An 18,297-nucleotide genomic window follows, 5' to 3' on the forward strand; every position below is an offset into this window, starting at 1 on the left:
TAGAGGTGATAACAGGACATCCCTTGTAGAATTGCAGGGAGGATTAAATTAGATCGCTCAGGGAAACTTGATTTGCACTTAGTAAATGCTATGATAATCGTCTGCTACTTTGATCTGTTTTCTATAATGGTAACAGGGGTGTATTATAAGTGATGTGTTAAAGGCACCTTAACACAAATTGGATAAGAAGCACCAAGACGATTGCCCACTGGCCGTGTCCATCTGCTGGCTCCCTGGGCCAGCAGGGCATCCTGGGAAGGAAAGCTGACACAGTTTGGTCAGCATTTCTACGGCCAGTATGACTATCCGCTTAGGTCGGAAGTCAAGCTGCCGTTCCAAGTAGTTGCCCTTGCCTGAGTGCTCTGGTGAACGGGTCAAGTGGGATAGTGATGTGCTGGACCGCTTCCCTGCTTGGAGTCAAGGGGCCCTGTGCCTCCCTCTGGGTCTAGGTCTCAGTGGCTGAGGGACCAGAGCATCCTAAGTGACAGGCCTTTCCTTCCCAGCACTCAGCAGAGCAAAGGGATGTGCTTCGCAGAATCCAGTTACTAAGCAAGTCAGGGCTGACTTCACAGGGACAGCGACAAGGGCCGAGAGAGACCCCAGACTGAGCACCACACGGGATTAGGGCCACGCCCTCTGTCCTTCCCACTGAAGTCAGTTTCCCTGCCATGTGCCCTACAGCAACCCGGACTCAGCAAGTCTTTAAAGGATCATTTGACTTCCTCTGAATGAAGGGATCAGTGCAGGTCCAAAGTCAAAAGGAGAAGCGAAGGAACCCAGCCACCCTGAGAACAGTGTGTGAACTTTTATGCTGATGTTCTCTCTGTCTTCAGCCTGGAGGCAAACACTCAGCAACCCTGCCTCAGTATAAAGGTCTTGAACCCCAACTGTGTACTCATTCCTATAAAGAGTTTTAAGGACAAGTAATAGTTTCATGTTGAAACTTTTATAAGTTTTAAGAATTTAAGTAAAAGGAAACAGCTTCTAAGATATAGGGAAAATAACTAGAGCCACAAGTGTGTAACAAGCTACAGGCATGTTGTTGATCCGACTGCCAGCTCAAGAGCTCCTCAGCTGGGCAAAGCAGCTCCTTGGTGCCGACGCCCCCATCAAATCACCCCCAGGGACTTCCGGGACCCCCAGTGGGGACAAGACTCTGTCATACAAGTACAATGGCCACACTCACCTCACGCCGTGCTCCTGTCGGCCTCTTCCTTCCCCACGCCCGTCTTCCTGCAATGCGCCGCTGCCCCAAAAGCAGCTTGGAAAAGGCTCGCCACTGCCCATTGGGAACATGCTGTGGGCTTGGTCTCAGGACACCCCCAAAGCTCCAGCCTTGAATGGCAAAACGCTGTTGTCCTTTCAGAGCCAGTGTGAATCTTCTCCCCAGCTCTTAGGCTTCACCAGGATCCCAAAGCAGCTTGTTTGGAGCCTGGTCTCCCCAAATCTATGATTCCCACTTAATGGTCCTCATCTCCCTCTCCTGCTCATGTTAGGTTTTCTGATCCAGTCCAGGAGGCCAGACAAGGAACCATTCTCTTGCATCTTCTCTCTCCCCAGCTTTTCCCAGCCACCAATTCTTTTCTCCACCATGTGATGAAATTTTTTTAAAAAGCCTTTTCCCTATCAATGGCTGCAAACAGAAAAGTGTGCGTGTGTGTGTGTGTGTGTGTGTGTGTGTATGTATGTTTACCCAAGCAGTAGTCTCACTTGACCTTTCAAAGTTCAAATGAGTCACAGGGCATTATTATCAGGGAAGCTTTCATGGAGCAAGGAAGATTTCATTTACCTACAAAATGGGAAGAATTGGACGTGTGTCCGGAGCAGGGGGCAAAGAAAGGATGCTCCCAGCGCAGGGACTTACAAAGTCCAAGACACAGGAGGGCACTTGAAGGCCCATTTAGTGGAACAGTGGAAACAGCGAGCCTGGGGCAGGAGGTGCAGCCTGGACGTTGTGAACGGGGAACGTGGATGGTGGGCCACCGGGGCGAAGCTGAGTTCTTGGAAGACAGGCAGATGAGAATAGATTTGCGATGGATGAAACAGAGGGTGCTCTCGGAGGGATGTGAGCCGGGGTTGTGGCAGATGACGGTATTTACAGCTTTCAAGGGAGCTGGATCTGGCAGGGGAATGTGCAGGGTGGGCTGGGTGAGGGACTGGGTGCTGGCTCACGGAGGAAAGAGTCTGAAAAACACAGCAGAGGGAGCCGAGGACAGGACTGGACAGAAAGGGGAAGGAGAGGCGTTCTGGAATAAACCGGGGTCCTCTCCTCCTGTGACGTGGCCCCTTGACTGGAGTTTCCTTTGATTGTGCACTGAAGGAAACTTTTTCCCAAAATGAGTTCAAACCAGTTTTGTACCATTTACCACACTGCACTTTGTTCTGTAAAGTATTTTTTCTCATCTGCTTAAGAAGTCTCTCCTTGGTCAGCCTCCAGAAATCCCAGCTTGGTCTAATCTGGCCTCTGTTGCAACCTCTTTGCTGTGAACCCTGGTTTTGCCATCTGCTTGGTCCCTCTGACTTGACTACCCTGCTTCCCTGCTCCCTGACCTGCCATCTCTGGAGGTAAAGATGGTATAAGGATCTTTGCCCGAGGACCACTATCCCCGGTCCTGCCTCCCAGGCCCCCTGGCCTCCGTTATTCCATCATCCTCTCCCCCAACCCAGAGGAAAGGAGATGGAAGAAATACTTTAATTGGAAACGCCAAGATTTGTGCATGATCAGGCAAGCATGTAAGCCGCTCTCCACGGCGGAAGACGATACCTGATTCCTTAGGTGGAGTCTGTTTTTGTAGCAGAACTGGTGACTGTTCATCCATCACCAAAAGGGCATTATGGGTCCTGGTTGGTAATGCATCTCTGCTCCTAGTATAGAACCCCAGGAAGTTCATGGGCTCAGATTCAGGCCTCTGGAAGATGACAGTGTCACACTTTTCAACTTGCAACCACTGTGTGCCTGGATGACAGTTCAGATCCCTGGTTTGGGGTGTGGAGCCAGCGCGGATCCCTAATTGAAATGGACAATGGATATCATAACCAATAGACAAATGGTTCCAAGAAGCACAACCTTCCTCTGAGTATGACACAGGACAGCAGGTGGAAAGTGAAGGGTCCCAGTAGATTTTAGGTCTGAATCAAGGAGCCCACCCTGTCCTTTCCATACTGTGCAGGCAGCTCAGCTTTGAAACTGCCGTCTCCGGCCATGTCTATACTCTGCAAAGCCTTCTGGTGTAGGAGCAGACTTCCCGGACTATGTTCCAGTTATTCTTTCCTGATCCCAGCCGGAAACAGCTGCAGAAGAGCCACTTCCTTTGAAGTATGGCTGTCCTCCTGCTGGGGTTGAGAACAGCCATGGGAGAAAGGGCAACACTTAGCTGGTAGAGCAGATTGTAATTTTATAGGTATGGGACCGGGGGCTAAAGTAAAGGTGCCATAGTAGGGCTGCCCTAACAAAATACCACCGACTGTGTGGCTCAGGCAACAGAAATGTGTTTTCTCACAGCTCTGAAAGCCGGAAATCCAAAATGGGGTGCTGGCGGGTCCTGAGGCCTCTTCTTGGCTTGCAGAGAAGCTGCCCTCTTGCTGCTTCTCCACATGGGTGTCCGCCACCCCCGGTGTCTCTTGATGTTTCCAAATATCCTCCTCTTATAAGGACATCAGTCATGTTGGATTAGGACCCACCCAAAAGGCCTCATTTCAACGTAAGCATCTCTTTAAAAATCTTATCTCGAAATACAGTCCGATTCTGAGGAACTGGGGTTAGGGCTTCAACATATGAATTTTAAGGGAACAACTCAGACCATAGCAGGTGGCCTAAAAGAATCTTTACTTGAAGCTAATAACCATCAAAGCTAACTTTACTGGGTGTCACTATGCGCCAGAGACTGTGCTAGACATTTCTCCTGTAATATGACATCACCTCTCCATGATTACAGATTGTGTAATTATAGTTAGATTATATTGATTATAATTAATTCTAGATGGTGAATTACTACCTTTTCTGAAACGTGGTCACCTTAATTTGGTGGAATTGTGTGATCTAGTGACCATCACACCCCAGTCCACGACCTGGGTCGCTGTGATCTGCCGTGAGCTGGATGATGAGAGAATCTCATTACCCTTCTTTGGTTGGTAGACCTCCGGAAAGCACGATGCTGCTGCCTTTCTTCGTCCGCCGTCTCCACCTGTCCCGGCAGGTGATGGGACGGTAGGCATGGGAAGGTCAGCCCTGGCCCCTCCATCCACGTAGCTGGGATTCCGCCCTCTTTCCTGGGCAGGTTGAATCCTCACATTTAGGACTGGAAACTGTCATCTGAAAGAATCAGGCAGGAAAGGATGATGGAGCCCTGTGTCCCGGGGAGGCAGGCAGCCTCCCATCTGCATCTCAGATGTGTAAGATGCCCCAGCACATCCTAGAGCACCTCTAAGCGCTAGACACCTGTACCTAGGTCTTCTCATTCAATCACCTATCAACTCTGAAAAAGCTATTCTTATTCCTGTTTGCAGAGAAGGGAACTGAAACTGGAGGGGACCACAACCCTGTGCCTCACCCTTCTTCCCTGGTGTGACCTTGAGCCACATACTTAACCTCTTCGGGTGGTTCTCACTGGCCTCACCTGTAAAAGAAATGTCTCCACTCCTATGCCCTGTAGCTTGACTGCTTCCCCAGCTAGTAAGGGGCACTTCTGTTTATCCCGAGAGAGCCCAGGGTTCAAGCACCACCCCAACCCACGTGTGTGCTCTGTGTAACCATTCTTCCTGGCCTCCCGCGCCCCACACTCCTTTCTGGGGGTCCAGCCTATAGACCCAACAGGTGGACACACTCCCGGGGGTCTGCATCCCCACTCCACTCCCCAGCCTGCCTCGTCACGCAGGGTAACGTGCAGAGAACCCATCAAGCTTGCACAGCTGGGCAGCGCTGGGCCAGCCCGCCGGTTCCCAGGGAAGGTAGGTGGGGAGTGGTTCTGGCTGGAGAGTGACGCCGGGCTTCTGTCTCCCCTCTGCCCTCCAGGAGGCTCTGTCGGTGGTGAGCGACGACCAGTCCCTCTTTGACTCCGCCTACGGACCGGCGGCCCATCTCCCCAAGGCCGACATGACCGCCTCCGGGAGTCCCGACTACGGCCAGCCCCACAAGATCAACCCCCTCCCCCCGCAGCAGGAGTGGATGAATCAGCCCGTGAGGGTCAGTGTCAAGCGGGAGTACGACCACATGAATGGGTCCAGGTAAGCCCACCAGGCCTGTGCTGCCCAGGGTCGGGGGCCGGGGGAGGCTGGCCCCCCGGCCCCGGCTCGCTCCTCTGGGGCTGAGTCAGCAGATCTGGCACTGAGGGGTGTCTGCAGCAGATGGGGCTCTGGTGCTGGGCCAGGGACCCCGAGCCAGTCCCCAGAGAGCTGGGGTGAGAGGGTTACTGGAGGGCTGGGGCAGAGCACGGCCAGAAGTCCCCCTGCTCTCTGGGCTCCGAGGCAGCCCTCAGACCCACAGCACTAACAGGCACTTTTGGAGCATCTACGTTACGTCAGGCCCAGATGCAGCCCCTCTTAGGGATAATGAAGCAATAAGATACTCTTCCGTGTCTTGTTCCAGATACTTGGCCTCTCTGGGTGAGTCTCACCAGAGCAAAGATGACCAAACCATTCTTGGAGAAAAGTCCAGGATGATGATGAGGGTGAACACACCTGAGGGCTCCCTGTACGAGGGAGGACATGTCACACTTGGAAAGTGTGTTGGGAGTTAGTGCCGCCCGGGGCTGGGAAGACTTTGCAGGTAGAGATGGACAGGGGAGGACCGAGGAGAAGAAAATCCCAGCGACGAGGGAGAGCACAGCTGGGGGACGGGTGGCCCAGGGTCCAGTCCTGCCTCTGAACGAGGGTCAGTTACGGGTCCCTCTGAGCACCAGCAGTCTCCTTTCTGCACGGCTGGAGCATTTACTCTTCCATAGGCTTGTTACAAGGGTTGACACCGATGCTGTAGGAGAAAGGACCCAGGACAGGGCCCTGGACTAGGAAGGTGATGGATATCCCAATAGTGACTGTCATGAGCCAAGGTCGAAAATACAGAAAATGGTTGTCTCGTTCATGAAACGTCAGGCAAGCCAAGGGGCCTACAGCACAGGGAGGTAAAAATGGAAATTAAGAGAGAGCCCTGGGGCTTCCCTGGTGGCGCAATGGTTGTGAGTCTGCCTGCCGATGCAGGGGACACGGGTTCATGTCCCGGTCCGGGAGGATCCCCCGTGCCGTGGAGCGGCTGGGCCTGTGAGCCATGGCCGCTGAGCCTGTGCATCCGGAGCCTGTGCTCTGCAACGGGAGAGGCCACAGCAGTGAGAGGCCTGCGTACCGCAAAAAAAAAAAAAAAATAGAGCTCTGATGGATAGGCTAAGAAAATAGGGAATTTATTCCACATGCAGACGCCCACTTGAAACATAGACGTGACATTTGAACATCATCAGAGCTGTCACTTGAAAGCTAAGGATCATTGTACACAGAGAGTGGAGAGGGGAGAGTCAGAAAGATAAGTAAAGAAGTTAGTGAAATATCCCAGGTAGGAAATTAGATAGTTCTGAACTAGAGCGATGGCACTGATTGTGGAAATAAAAGCGGAAAGACACGTGAGGGACATATCCGGGGGATAATTCATGGGGCTTAGGTGGATAAATATTGCACTAGGGGGAGGGGTTTGTGAGAGGAAAGAATCAAAGATTGGCAAAGCTTGGATGTTTCCAAGAAGGGCAGTGCCAGCAGCAGTCACGGGGGTAGGAGGAGGACGTGCTTTGAGTAGGGATGTCAACGTTCCCCATCCGATACGTCGGAAGCAATCAGTAGGACATCCAGATAAAAACATCTATGAGGCCCTGGAAACCGAAGCTCAGATACTACTGGGGTTTGGAATTTAGGCTTGGGCATCATCGTGGAGGAATTGTAACTGTGCTGGTAGATGAGGTCACAGAGGAAACAAGTCTAGAGAGAGCAAGAGGGGTGCGCGGGTGGTGGGGAGGCGCCCCCCAGATGGCCCCGGTCTCGGACCTGCCTGTGGAAACACCCGGTCCCAAAACACTCCAACCCCACTAACCCAAACCAGCCGTTGGGATCCCAGCCACCTCCCCAGCCTCTGGGATTTCAGGGAGGCTCAGGGGGTCCGAGCCAGGAGCACCTCCAGTGAGTGAGTGTCTCTCCACAGAGAGAATGAGGGTAGTGACCTGGCCCCAGGGCAGGGAGGACGGGGTTTGTCAAACATCTGTCCACGTTACCATTTGGTCCTCACCACTCTCCCATGAGGTCCATATTGTAATTGCATCTCGACATACAGAGGCAAAGTGGGCTTCAAGGTGGTAAATGACTTCCCTAAGGGCTCAGAGGAGGAAGTGCTGGCCCCGTGGCCCACCTTTCCGCCCCCTCTGCCTGCGGCTGTGCCTTCGCCACCGTCTCACGTCTGCCGACACCCACCCCACAGCATGGAGGGCCGTTCAGCAAGGCCTCCCGACTGGCCTGAACACAGGCGCTCCCGATGCTTGCCAACACTCCAGATCCGCCCTTGGACAGGCTTTGGTCTGTCGTAGCCTGAATCCAAGCCCCGCTCCCCTCCGCTGCCCTTGCCCCATCCAAGCGCCTCTCCTTCGAGGCCACCTGGGAGCATCCTTCTTCCTCCCACTTCCTCTTGCCTTCCTGAAATCTCATCCTCAGACAGCAGCCAGAGTCCTCCTTTCAAAATATTTAACTTTCTTGCTCAAAATCCTTTAATGGCTTATGATGAAAATCCAAAGTCCTTCAGCATCCCTCTGACACCCTCCACCTCCATCTCTCTCCTTCCGTCTACACCGGCCACACAAGACTCTAGCTGCTCCTTCCTTCCCAGCAGGTGTGTTCCTTCTTTCCGGAACATTCCTACTCCATCTGGTCTTCTGACTCTCTCCTTCACTTGTTTTACGTCTCTGCTGGAATGTCCCCTTCTCAGAGGCCTTCTCTGACCACTAGATTTAAAACAGCACCCGCCAGTATTTACCCTGCTTGGGTCCTTCCCGGCTCTCGGCACACCCCTCACTAAAGCGTGGGCAGGCCTTCGTTTGTTTACTGGGCAGCACCTGGCACATGATCGTTGGCTGTTCAACACACGGTTGTTAAATATGTGAATGAACGCGTGGCTAACGCGAATCAAAGGTGAAGATGTTCCTCTATAGTCATGTAGGTCATCCGTGTACAAGCCGGGACAGAGACCCAAGTGAGCGGGCAGCGCCTGTGTCTGTGCTCAGGTGAGCCTGCATTTGTGAGCTGACTGCTCCCTCCCCTACTGCCAGGGAAGCCTCAAGCACTGCAAGATACTAATCCTGGGCAAAGAGGGTCCCCCAAGGAAATCAGTTTTCAGAACCCCCTTGCCAGCTCGTCCCTGGCTCCGGTCACACCAGAAGCCAGCTGGAGGCGAGTTGTGTGAAGACCCCAGGGACCAGACGTGATATCTACCTGGCTCTGGTTACACAAAGCAGCCCCTGCTTTTGATCTGCCTGTCTTGACCAGGGTAGGTTCAGAAACTGATGTAGTCTCACCCCTCCTGGGAAACAAAGAAGATCCAGTGGACTCTCAGAGCCAGGCAGGCTAGGCGCAGCCGTCACGGGCACCTCATAAATATCCTCTAAGTGCTCACATGGAAACTGGACTGGTGGGCAGCAGGGGGCAAGGATTTTCAGAAAAATGTCTTTTCTTAAGATGGAACCGCATCAGATCCTATTATCTGAAAACTCAAAAAGAAACAGCGTGATGAAACAGATGCCGGCCTATTTAAATCTCTCACCTGTCACTCTGTGCTCCTATCCTCCAAGGAACACTGATGATGGTACTTTTAATGCAAAAGATAATTCCTAACTTCAGATGAAAAAACCAGAGTGTAAAATTTGGGATCTTTTGGCTCACAGACTGAATCTGTGCTTTTCGAGGCAGTAACCACTGGTCACATGTTGCTCTGGAGCACCTGAACTATGGCCTATGCAAAACGGACATGTGCTTGAAATATATTTTAACATACTGGCTTTAGAAGACTTAGTGTAGAAAAAAGTGAAATATCTCATTAATTTTTTATATTGATTTTATTGAAATGATCTTTGGGCTGTATTGAATTAATATATTAATACATTTTAATATATTATTAAAATTCATTTTACCTTGTTTTTTTATTTTAAAAATGTGGCTACTAGAAAATTTTAAATTATATATGTGGCCCCTTCGATTGGACAGTGCTGGGCTAGAATGTTTTGGACCGTCCCGTGATTTACTGTGAATTCTCTCCATGTTCTTTGTTCACTTGGGATTCTGAGTTAGTTGATACTTATCAGAGACCCCACAGATACATGTGTCACTGGAGGAGGTATTCTGTGCACCTAAAGCTACAAGACCCTTCTTGCTTCCTATGCCGCCGGCAAGTCACAGGGGCCGGTGGAGAGACGGTGGTCTGAGGAGCTCGCAGAAATTCGAGCTTGCCCGCGTTGAGGAAGGTTCGCTCTCTTTGTACCTTCCCCTTGTGGTTGAATCTGTTAGCATGAGTTGCTCTTCAAACAGTGTGGCACATAGGCTCTGTGCTGGATGTAGACTTCAGCATCTCGATCTAAGCTGTGGTCTGCAATTAACTCTCCGCTTCATCCTGTCCCAACCACGGGTTTTGGGGATAACATCCCATGAAGGAAAAAAATATATATCAACTTACAGAGGGGAAATGCAAAGACTCACTTGCCTGACCTGCTGGACCAGAGTTCAGCATTAGTCTGCCCCGACGCTCCCTAGACTGGCCAGCAGGATCCGGATGCCCTTATTAGACAGCTACAGACTTCAGTTCTACAAACAGGAAGATGAGCCTCACACACCCTGTCACTTCTGCCTCCAAATGCAGAGTCCCTTCCAAGATGCTTCGTAAAATTCTGAACCTCACAATACGAAGCATGTCACACATAAGCTGGGTGGGAGGTGTACTCAGGGCTCTGGAGAAGCTATGAGCATCTACTACGTATGAGTTAGGGTGATGGCTTTACTACAGGTGATTTCTTGTCTTGAAATTTGCTTTTAACATATTGCATCTCCTTTTCAAAAACAAAAAAGACATATGCACACATCTCTGCATGGCTCCTACGGAACTCCTAAAGACAGCACAGATTTGCTTAATTTCCATACAGTGTACACATGTTGTTGAAGACACACATGATGTGGAAGACACACCTGATAGTCCTAATGCAACCACAGGGCTCCAGTAGCCCTTGGGACCTCACGTTAGCTGTGTGGATATTGCGTATCCATTGACAGTAAGCCTGGGCTGCAGATCTGTGGGTCTGGATGACATACCCTGAATTAAGTGGCTCTGAGTTGAAAGGGAAGGTAGAGAAGATGTTTGCATAGTCTGAAGAGGTTATCTTTGGGCAAAGTCTTTGAAATCTCATTTTATCCAAATACTCAAGATTTCTCATCTTGTTTTAAATCACTTGACAGTTTGCAAGGCACTTCTGGAAACCAGTAGTAGCCTTTTTAAAGCAATATTCCCTGAACACACACAAATAAAACCAGAGGAGTAAAGAGTCTATGTCCAGAGGTGAAAAGAAAGCACAAGATTGAGGGTCCACAACACCTTTGCTGTGGCCTCCGCTGTGTGGCTTTCTGAGCCACGGCTGAGCGGGAGATGCTCTGAGTTACACTCTCAGAGCCACCACCTCCTCCCCGCTCTATTGTGGCAGCCCCAGGCCCTCCTGTCACCTGTCCCAGTGCTCTCAGCTGCCTGTGGGCCCTGACCCCATGCTAGCTGTAAGTACAGGTCTCAATACAAATCAGCAGCAGTATGGGCAAGCTGAATGGCAAAACCTCTCTCCCTCCATGCGTGCCCCCCCTTGTTTTCATCGGGCCTTTTCACGGGCGTCAGCTGCCTCATTAAAGAGCAGCCTTTATGCTGTGCTTCACCTGTACCCCACTAACCCCCCCCCACCGCCTCGCAGTAGCTGGGGAGGCCCCGAGTGAGGCCTGTGCTGCCTGCAGAGTCACAGAGCCGAGAGCCCCAGCGTGGAGGGGAGCGCAGCAGGTGGGTGGTGAGGGCATGGCTTTCCCTCCTTCTCTCCCAAAGGTTGGAGGAGGGCTAGCTTGCGCAAGGGCGGAGTCCAGGGTGGTGGCCAGGGCTTCTCCCTTAGGGCGCCCCTTTGCAGATCTTAGGGTCTGGGACCAAGGACAGGGCCTTGTTCCCGGAGGAGAAGCAGCCAGACAGGCGAGAGGGCAAGCAGATCACCTTGCCCCGCTGGGGAGCAGGTGCGAACACGGGGCGGGGGAAGGGTTGGACCCTGAAATATAGCCGCTTCTTTGCGATAGGAAACGAGAAGGTTCCCATTACTGGCCAGCCCCCGTGGTCACCCTAGCAGGAGAACCCGGGCCTGACCCTGTTCAGATGGCCTCCCCGGGGATCTGGCCTGGCCACGCCCCCCCCCCCGCCCCCCAAGCAGGTGCTGCTCTCACCGCAGTGCTCAGACTCCTTACCAGGTGACATACTAGGCAGCTTTTACCAAACAATTCCTCTTTCCAAATTTATTTTTCTCTCCTCCTGGCCCCAGGGACTGGCCCTGCCCCAGGCACCTATGGCATAAGGGGTCATTTCACTGTGATGCTTTCTGACGTCTGACTTTTCACCACTGCATGGCAAGGGGTCCGTTTTGGACACAGAAATCCCCAGAGGCCCAGCTGACGTGGAAAAGAATTTTCACTACTTGTCTCCCCGATGTTCCCAAAGTGGGGCGCAGCCCGCGGAGGGCAAATCCCCTTCCGCCATGCCCGCCCCCACCCAACACCGCCCCCTCGCAGAAAGTTCTCTGGCCCCCGCCAAGGGAAGTGTGTGCTCTGGCAACCTCACCCTCTGCACTGCGTCCCCAGCCAATGAAAACGTTGCTCTCTTGGTTAAAGGCCAACTTAATCCTCCAAACTTCTGCTGCACTTGGGTTGTTTCACCATGCACAAATATGCTGGGAAAGGCTGCCAGGCCGTGGTGGTGTGTGTACGTGTATGTGCATGCATGCATGTGTGCATGTGCCTGCATGTGCGTGCATGCGTGCATGTGCCTGCATGTGCGTGCATGCGTGCGTGTGCCTGCATGTGCGTGCATGGGTAGCGTATGCGCCTGTGTGCGCATGCGCCCACTTGCGGTTAGCCTTGAGGAGGGTGAAGGAGACCCCGCCAGCTCCGCAAGAACTCCGCTCGGACGCAGCACCAGGGTCTTTCTGGGACTGCTTCATCTCAGGCCAAGTCCTTCTCCAGCAGAAGCCAAAGGGCCAAACTCTGGTGCAAAGCCCCGATGTGCTACTTACTGCCTCCTCTCAGACTGCTATGGGGACATTAAACCTTTAACAATCTGGGGCTCTGACGGCTGGTTCTTGGTTCTCTGCCTGGAAAAACAGTAGGCGAATAGTAAAACCTTAAATTCTAACATGTGTAAGTTATACATCTTATTTTCATTTTCAGCCCATGTTCCCCTCTGTAAGACATCAGGAAAAAATTACCGTCTGACTTCTAATATCTCAGTGGGGCATTTATCTCCCAGCTATGATAAGTGATCTTCAATACTTTTTTCCTTTCAGATTAAGAAACAAATTCATTTAATTTTCTTTATTGAATGTGCTCTGGCCTCCCCCACCCTGCCGAGTCCCCGCCCTCCCAGGCTGTCACTCCCTTCTCCTGGCTCAGTGACTGCTCTCCTGCCCGCGGGGCTTCGGCCTTTGCAGGACGGGCGGGTCGATCTGGCACAACCCTGGTCCTTAAGGCCTCGGGATGGTCTGTTCCTGCCCACAGCAGAGTGAGGGAGGGCAGCGGCCAGGCCTCTGGAAAGCCCTGCGAGGTTCTGCGGCCCGGAGTTGGCCGGCTGTAATCTGAACCTTATCTGAACTCCTGGGTCTGAAAGCCTGGCTTGGAGCTCTTGCGAGGACTGGCTGTCTCCCAGGTTGCCAGAACTGATGCTCCCTGCTCCAGACAGGGCTGCAGCCTTTCCTCGGCCTCTAGTCATCTCCCTCAGTCCTGCTGCTGCCGGAGAGGCTGAGCGGAAGCGAGGGCAGGGTAGGATGGCGCCGCCTGGGCGTGCCTGATGGGGGCAGTTCCATGGTCCTGGGCTCGGGATAGGCAGAGCGTTCTGCCAGGCTGCTGTGGGCACCAGGTGGCCACAAGTGAGATGTCAGCTCAGTCACCAGACAGATGCTCGTCGCTGAGCTGAAACCCTCTGCCCCCACACTGCAAAGTATCGGGGCTAACCTGGCCGTGTACTTCTCTGGTTTCCTTAACCATAGAAAGGAGATATTAACCCTTGCCATGCCTATCCTGGCGGGTGATTGGGAAGTTCAAATAGGACATTGTATGTGAAACACGTTAAAATTATATGCATGCAACAGAAATAATTCACTCCAAAAGCAGTGATGGCTCACCCCCTGTGTAAGGCACCATAGAGAGGGTTTAAAAAGGTGTATTTGCCTAAAACCCACTTATACGGGGTGCCTAGAATAGTCAAATTCATAAAGTCAGAAAGTACACTGGTGGCTGCCAGGGGTCGGGGGATGGGGGGCGGGGCAGGGGGATGGGGAGGCAGTGTTTGCTGGGGGCAGGGTTTCAGTTTGGGAAGGCGAAGAATTCGGGACATGGATGATGGTGAGAGCTGCACAGCCATGTGAATGTACTTAGTGCCACTGAACTGTACAGTTGAATATGGGTAAAATAGTATGTTTTATGAGACTTTTACCACAATAAAAAAAAGACTAAAAAAAAAAAGTCATGGCACCATCAGGAACCTCCCAATCCAGCCAGGGGAAGGGCACCTGCCAGGCTAAGCATCCCATGATGTGACAAGTCCTAGAGCCATGGCAGAAACAGGGTGCTCTGGGCGCGGGGAAAGGCCTGTCTGGGAGCGAGGTCTAGTGCACGCGCCTCGGGACCGTCGGTCGCCTGGCGACAAGGCTAAAAGTGTCAGCTGCAGGCAGAGCGGGGGGGAGGGGGGGGGGGCGGCAGCGCCGAACTCAGGGGCCCAGACTCCAGTCTGAGGGCAGCGAGGGGCTGCCAGAAAGTGTTTAAGTACCGTAATTAGAGGATTGGGCTGGGATTTGGAGAAAACTCTGGTGGCCGCGTGGACAGAAATAAAGCAGCGTCAGCAGCGTCCTCGTCCTCGTCATCCCACCAAATGGGGCTGGGCAGCGGCTCCACGGATGTGCCGGTGGCAGCGGAGGCAGTGACGCTGACGAGTTCCTCTGGGCTTTGTCTTTTGTTCCTCCAGGGAGTCTCCGGTGGACTGCAGTGTTAGCAAGTGCGGCAAGCTCGTGGGCGGAGGCGAGCCCAACGCCATGAGCTACAACAGCTACATGGACGAGAAGAACGGGCCCCCTCCCCCCAACATGACCACCAACGAGAGGAGGGTCATCGTCCCCGCAGGTACTTTGGGAACCAGTTCGCTGGCTGCCACCCGCGTCCTCGGTCTTCTGGGCTAGTCGTCCCAGTGGGCACCGACACCTTCACCTGGTACCCTGTTCTCTATGGAAATGCGTACTTGGGAAAGCTGCACCTCCCACTTTCTTCCCTGGCTGCCCTCCAAGACAGTTTCCCAAATGTCACCAGAGCCCTGAAGCGCAGATTCTGGAAGCCCTGCCCTCAAACAGGTCACATCACAGAGTCGACCCTTGGTGTCTGGTTCCACAGGACGAGGCCTGCAAAGAGAGGAGAGGCAAGGCCTTCTGAACCCAGAAGGAATCCTGGGGACACCCAGATGTGCCCACCCTTGCCTTTAAGGAGAAGAGTGGCTACAGAGCTCTGTCCCGTCCACCAGGCACGCACTTCCTGGCATCTGCAGGGTCTTACCTTTCCAAAATTACAGGCAGCTCTTCCAGCTTCAAAACAGAAATAACTATATTTAACAAAAGGAGAGCCTGAACATGTGTGCAGCGAGTTATGTCATGAGGTAAAAATAGGCGATTTTTCCTAGGTATTGGTGCTTTTGGTTACAGAAAATAAAATCATTGTTCAAGCCTTCCGTGCGTTGGCTGGACACTCTGCCTCGGCTGGTGAACTCAGCTGCCTGGTTGAAAAGGGAGGAAAAACTACCATGTGTAGAGTCCATGCCATGTAGAAGGAGCCAGCGTGTACGAATCTGAAGTAAAGTGAATGACTTACCCAAATCAGTTTACCCAGAAGGCCAACCCCTTCCATTTGGAAAAGTGTAAATGCAGTTGTGTCTGAAAGCCAAGGATTAGACGTCTCTTTGAGGTGATCCAAAGGAATCTGCGGCTCGGTCTAGGAGGTGTGGTTTTGTAACGGGCCGCTCCGTCCTAGGTTCTTTGTATTTCTTTTCCATGGGAAGCTGTGTGTCACCGTCTCCTAGGAACACAGCCACATGCTTGTATTCTGGGCCAAACTCAAGGTGGCAGGCGCGGGAGGTGTGGGAACAGGTGAGACAGGAGAGGGGTGGACCAGTGGGAACTTTTCTGTGCCCTGCAGGACTTGAAAACCGCTCAGAAAGCATGTTTATTTCCTTTCTCCACAAGCACATGACCTCACAGAGGAAGGGGAAGAATAGCTCTGTGTACTGAGTGCCTCTCGGTGCCAGGCGCTGTGCAGATGGCCTCATCCCTGTGACGCTACTTCTGTCTTGTAACGTCCGATCTCCCCTCCCCGGGAACACCAGCTAGGCATGTGTAGCTCAGGTGCATTTGTGAGAGGCAAGAAAACGGTGGCTTCTCCTTTATTATAGAAAGAAGGCAGAAATGAAGCTGAGCTTAAGCTGGCCTGGAGGGAAACTTCTGGACTCACCCCGTTGGAGCCGAACCTCTCCAGGCCTTTGCTGACTTGGAATCAAACCCCACCCTCCCACCTCCACACTACTCCTCTAAACAGCGGCCAGCATGGGGAGGAAATCTTGAGGACAGAAGAATTAGGAGGCCAGAGGTTGTCTCTGAACCAAATGTTGACACCATTTCATTTCCATAGTCACTTTTGGGCGGGGGTAGGGAAGGGGTGGGGGGGAAATGACCAGACTGTTTGGTTGACCCTTCAACTCTGAAGTGGTGTTGAAATACTTTCAAAAGGAGTATCAAGATGGCAGTCTTAGGGGGCCAAAGTAACCACAGCAGTGATAATGAAAATAGCATAAATTCCTATCAAAGGGTTTTCAAAGCACTTCGTGTCATGAATCCACTACCTAGGGATTCACTTCATTGTTTTACCTCTGGCTGGATCTTTAAGCATTATCCTCGCACATGTTGGTCAGCCTCCTGGACATAACAGAAAGTCTCATCTGGGCAAGTCCACAAATCAAGGCAATAAAACATCAGTGGAACAACCAATTGAATTTACGGTGGGATTTTAAGACAAGTATAAACGAGGTCCCTAGTTCATCACCATTTCCAAGTTCAGATGGGAAGAAACTAGGACTAAATCATCCAGGAAATATATTTGGAAGAGTTTAGCATGCTCCACAGTGGAAGATTTATAATTCAGTGTGCTGTAAAGGAAGAGAAATAATATTGTGACAGAGCCCAAAGCAAGGGAGGAAATGATAAACTAAATAAAATCTACAGTGTAAAATTGTATTTGAGGCCTTGGATACTCAAAGTGAGGAATTAGGAGAGGCAGAGGCAAGCTGATGAAAAAAATAATAATAATATGCTACGTAATCCAAGTTCCCCCAGGACACTTTTCTTTAGAATTCTGAAATGGGGCAAAATTATTTCCATTTACCAATGGTCCGTGCCTGATTGTTCCTGGAAAGCAAAAGAGTAAGACAAAGCAAGAAATTTATCTGAGAGACAGAGAGAGAGAGAGATACAGACTTGTACAATGAAGCCCCGAGTAGCTCCGCTTTTTGGGGTGATGTCAGAGCACCTCCCGGGGGAGCTAAGGCAGGATGGTGAGAGGGGAGAGGAGAGGAGGCTTGGGGTGGGGGACCCTCAACTAAGTGCAGTCCTGGGAGGATTTTGAGTGGAATTCCAGCTCAGACTGGGACTGAAGGTTGAGCTGGGGACTTAAGCTTTCAAGACGCCACTTCCCAACTGCAAAACGAAGAGAAAAGCCACTCTGCAGGCTTTTCTTGATGAGTGAAAAATAGCACACGTGGAGCAGCGGGCACTTAGGAGGCGTTCAAAATCTGGACTGTTATGAGTTACCGGGCTCTGGGTGGTTGGTATAAACCTTGTTTCTTTCCCCACAACCCCTCCTAATCATTCAGACCTGCTCCCATTTTTGCCAAGAGCCTTCACAGACCCTTAGAATGAGAGGTGAGGTGGTTGAGAGGTAGCACAGATATTCTTACCAAATGAGCAGTCCAATAAAACAGGCCCAGTAGAAGTTGGGGACCATCAAATCTCCCCTCCTCCAGGAAGCCTTCCATGACTCCAAATTCACAGTGACCCCTTCTGCCCACGAGTTCTCGAACTGCCACAAGAAAACTCTGCTGCTTGATTCCGTGCTTTCCTGCCCTAGTGTTTCGTGTGGATGATCTTCCGTGAGGGCAAGACCCATGTAGCTTTCTTCTATGATAAGCATATTTAACTGCATATTGGACTCTCTAATAGTTGGGGGCCAAGGAAAGACATGGTGATACATGATAAGATATAAGGGCTCTACCTACCGTGGAACCTGCTAGAACTCATCACCAGCACTCAAAGTACACATGCTTCCCATATACACACACCTGGCTGGGGAGGAGTCTGAGGGCCCCAAGTGGAGACCTTACAACCTCAGTCCTTACATTATGTATGTTCACTTGAGAACTAAAATGTGTTCTCCCTCCAACATCATTTCCCATCTTTTTTTTTTTTTTTTTGCTGCGCTGGGTCTTCATTGCTGCACGAGGGCTTTGCTGCCCCGCAGCATGTGGGATCTTAGTTCCACGACCAGGGATTGAACCCGTGACCCCTGCATTGGAAGGCGGACTCTTAACCACTGGACCACCAGGGAATTCCCCATTTCCCATCTTTGGGGATTTAAATATCCTAAAAACTGTGTCAGGATGATTTTAAAGAAGTTTCAACACAGCTGTCTCCAAAGGGAGAAAACCCAGATTGGGGTTAAGTTATTAAGACTAACACCACTGGGTTTTCCAACTGCACACATGGAATTGCGGTCCAAGCGTCCACGCACATCTTCTTTTCTGCAGCCATCGGAGAGATCACTGTTCTTCCATGAAATCACTGATGTTCTTAAGATACAGATGGTGGCCCTTTCCGGAGACGTTGGTTCCTGGGTGTTGGAAACTGTGCTTGTTTTCATTTTGATGCCACCATTTCTCAGGCAGAGGTTTCGGTCGCCCTCCAAAGGCTTTAAAGAGAATGTCCT

The 18,297-nt window shown here is 51.6% G+C and overlaps 1 protein-coding gene across 1 annotated transcript in view; it reads left to right on the plus strand.

The window, feature by feature from the left end:
* FLI1 (Fli-1 proto-oncogene, ETS transcription factor) overlaps positions 1 to 18,297 on the plus strand; it is a 114,961-nt gene that overhangs the window by 57,488 nt on the left and 39,176 nt on the right. The window contains exons 2-3 of the mRNA XM_060104844.1: positions 5,012 to 5,223; positions 14,249 to 14,403. Coding sequence (XP_059960827.1) covers positions 5,012 to 5,223; positions 14,249 to 14,403 — 367 coding nt within the window. The remainder of the gene's footprint in view (positions 1 to 5,011; positions 5,224 to 14,248; positions 14,404 to 18,297) is intronic.

The sequence above is a fragment of the Mesoplodon densirostris genome, chromosome 7 (genome assembly GCF_025265405.1).
Source record: "Mesoplodon densirostris isolate mMesDen1 chromosome 7, mMesDen1 primary haplotype, whole genome shotgun sequence".
Classification (NCBI taxonomy): Eukaryota; Metazoa; Chordata; class Mammalia; order Artiodactyla; family Ziphiidae; genus Mesoplodon; species Mesoplodon densirostris.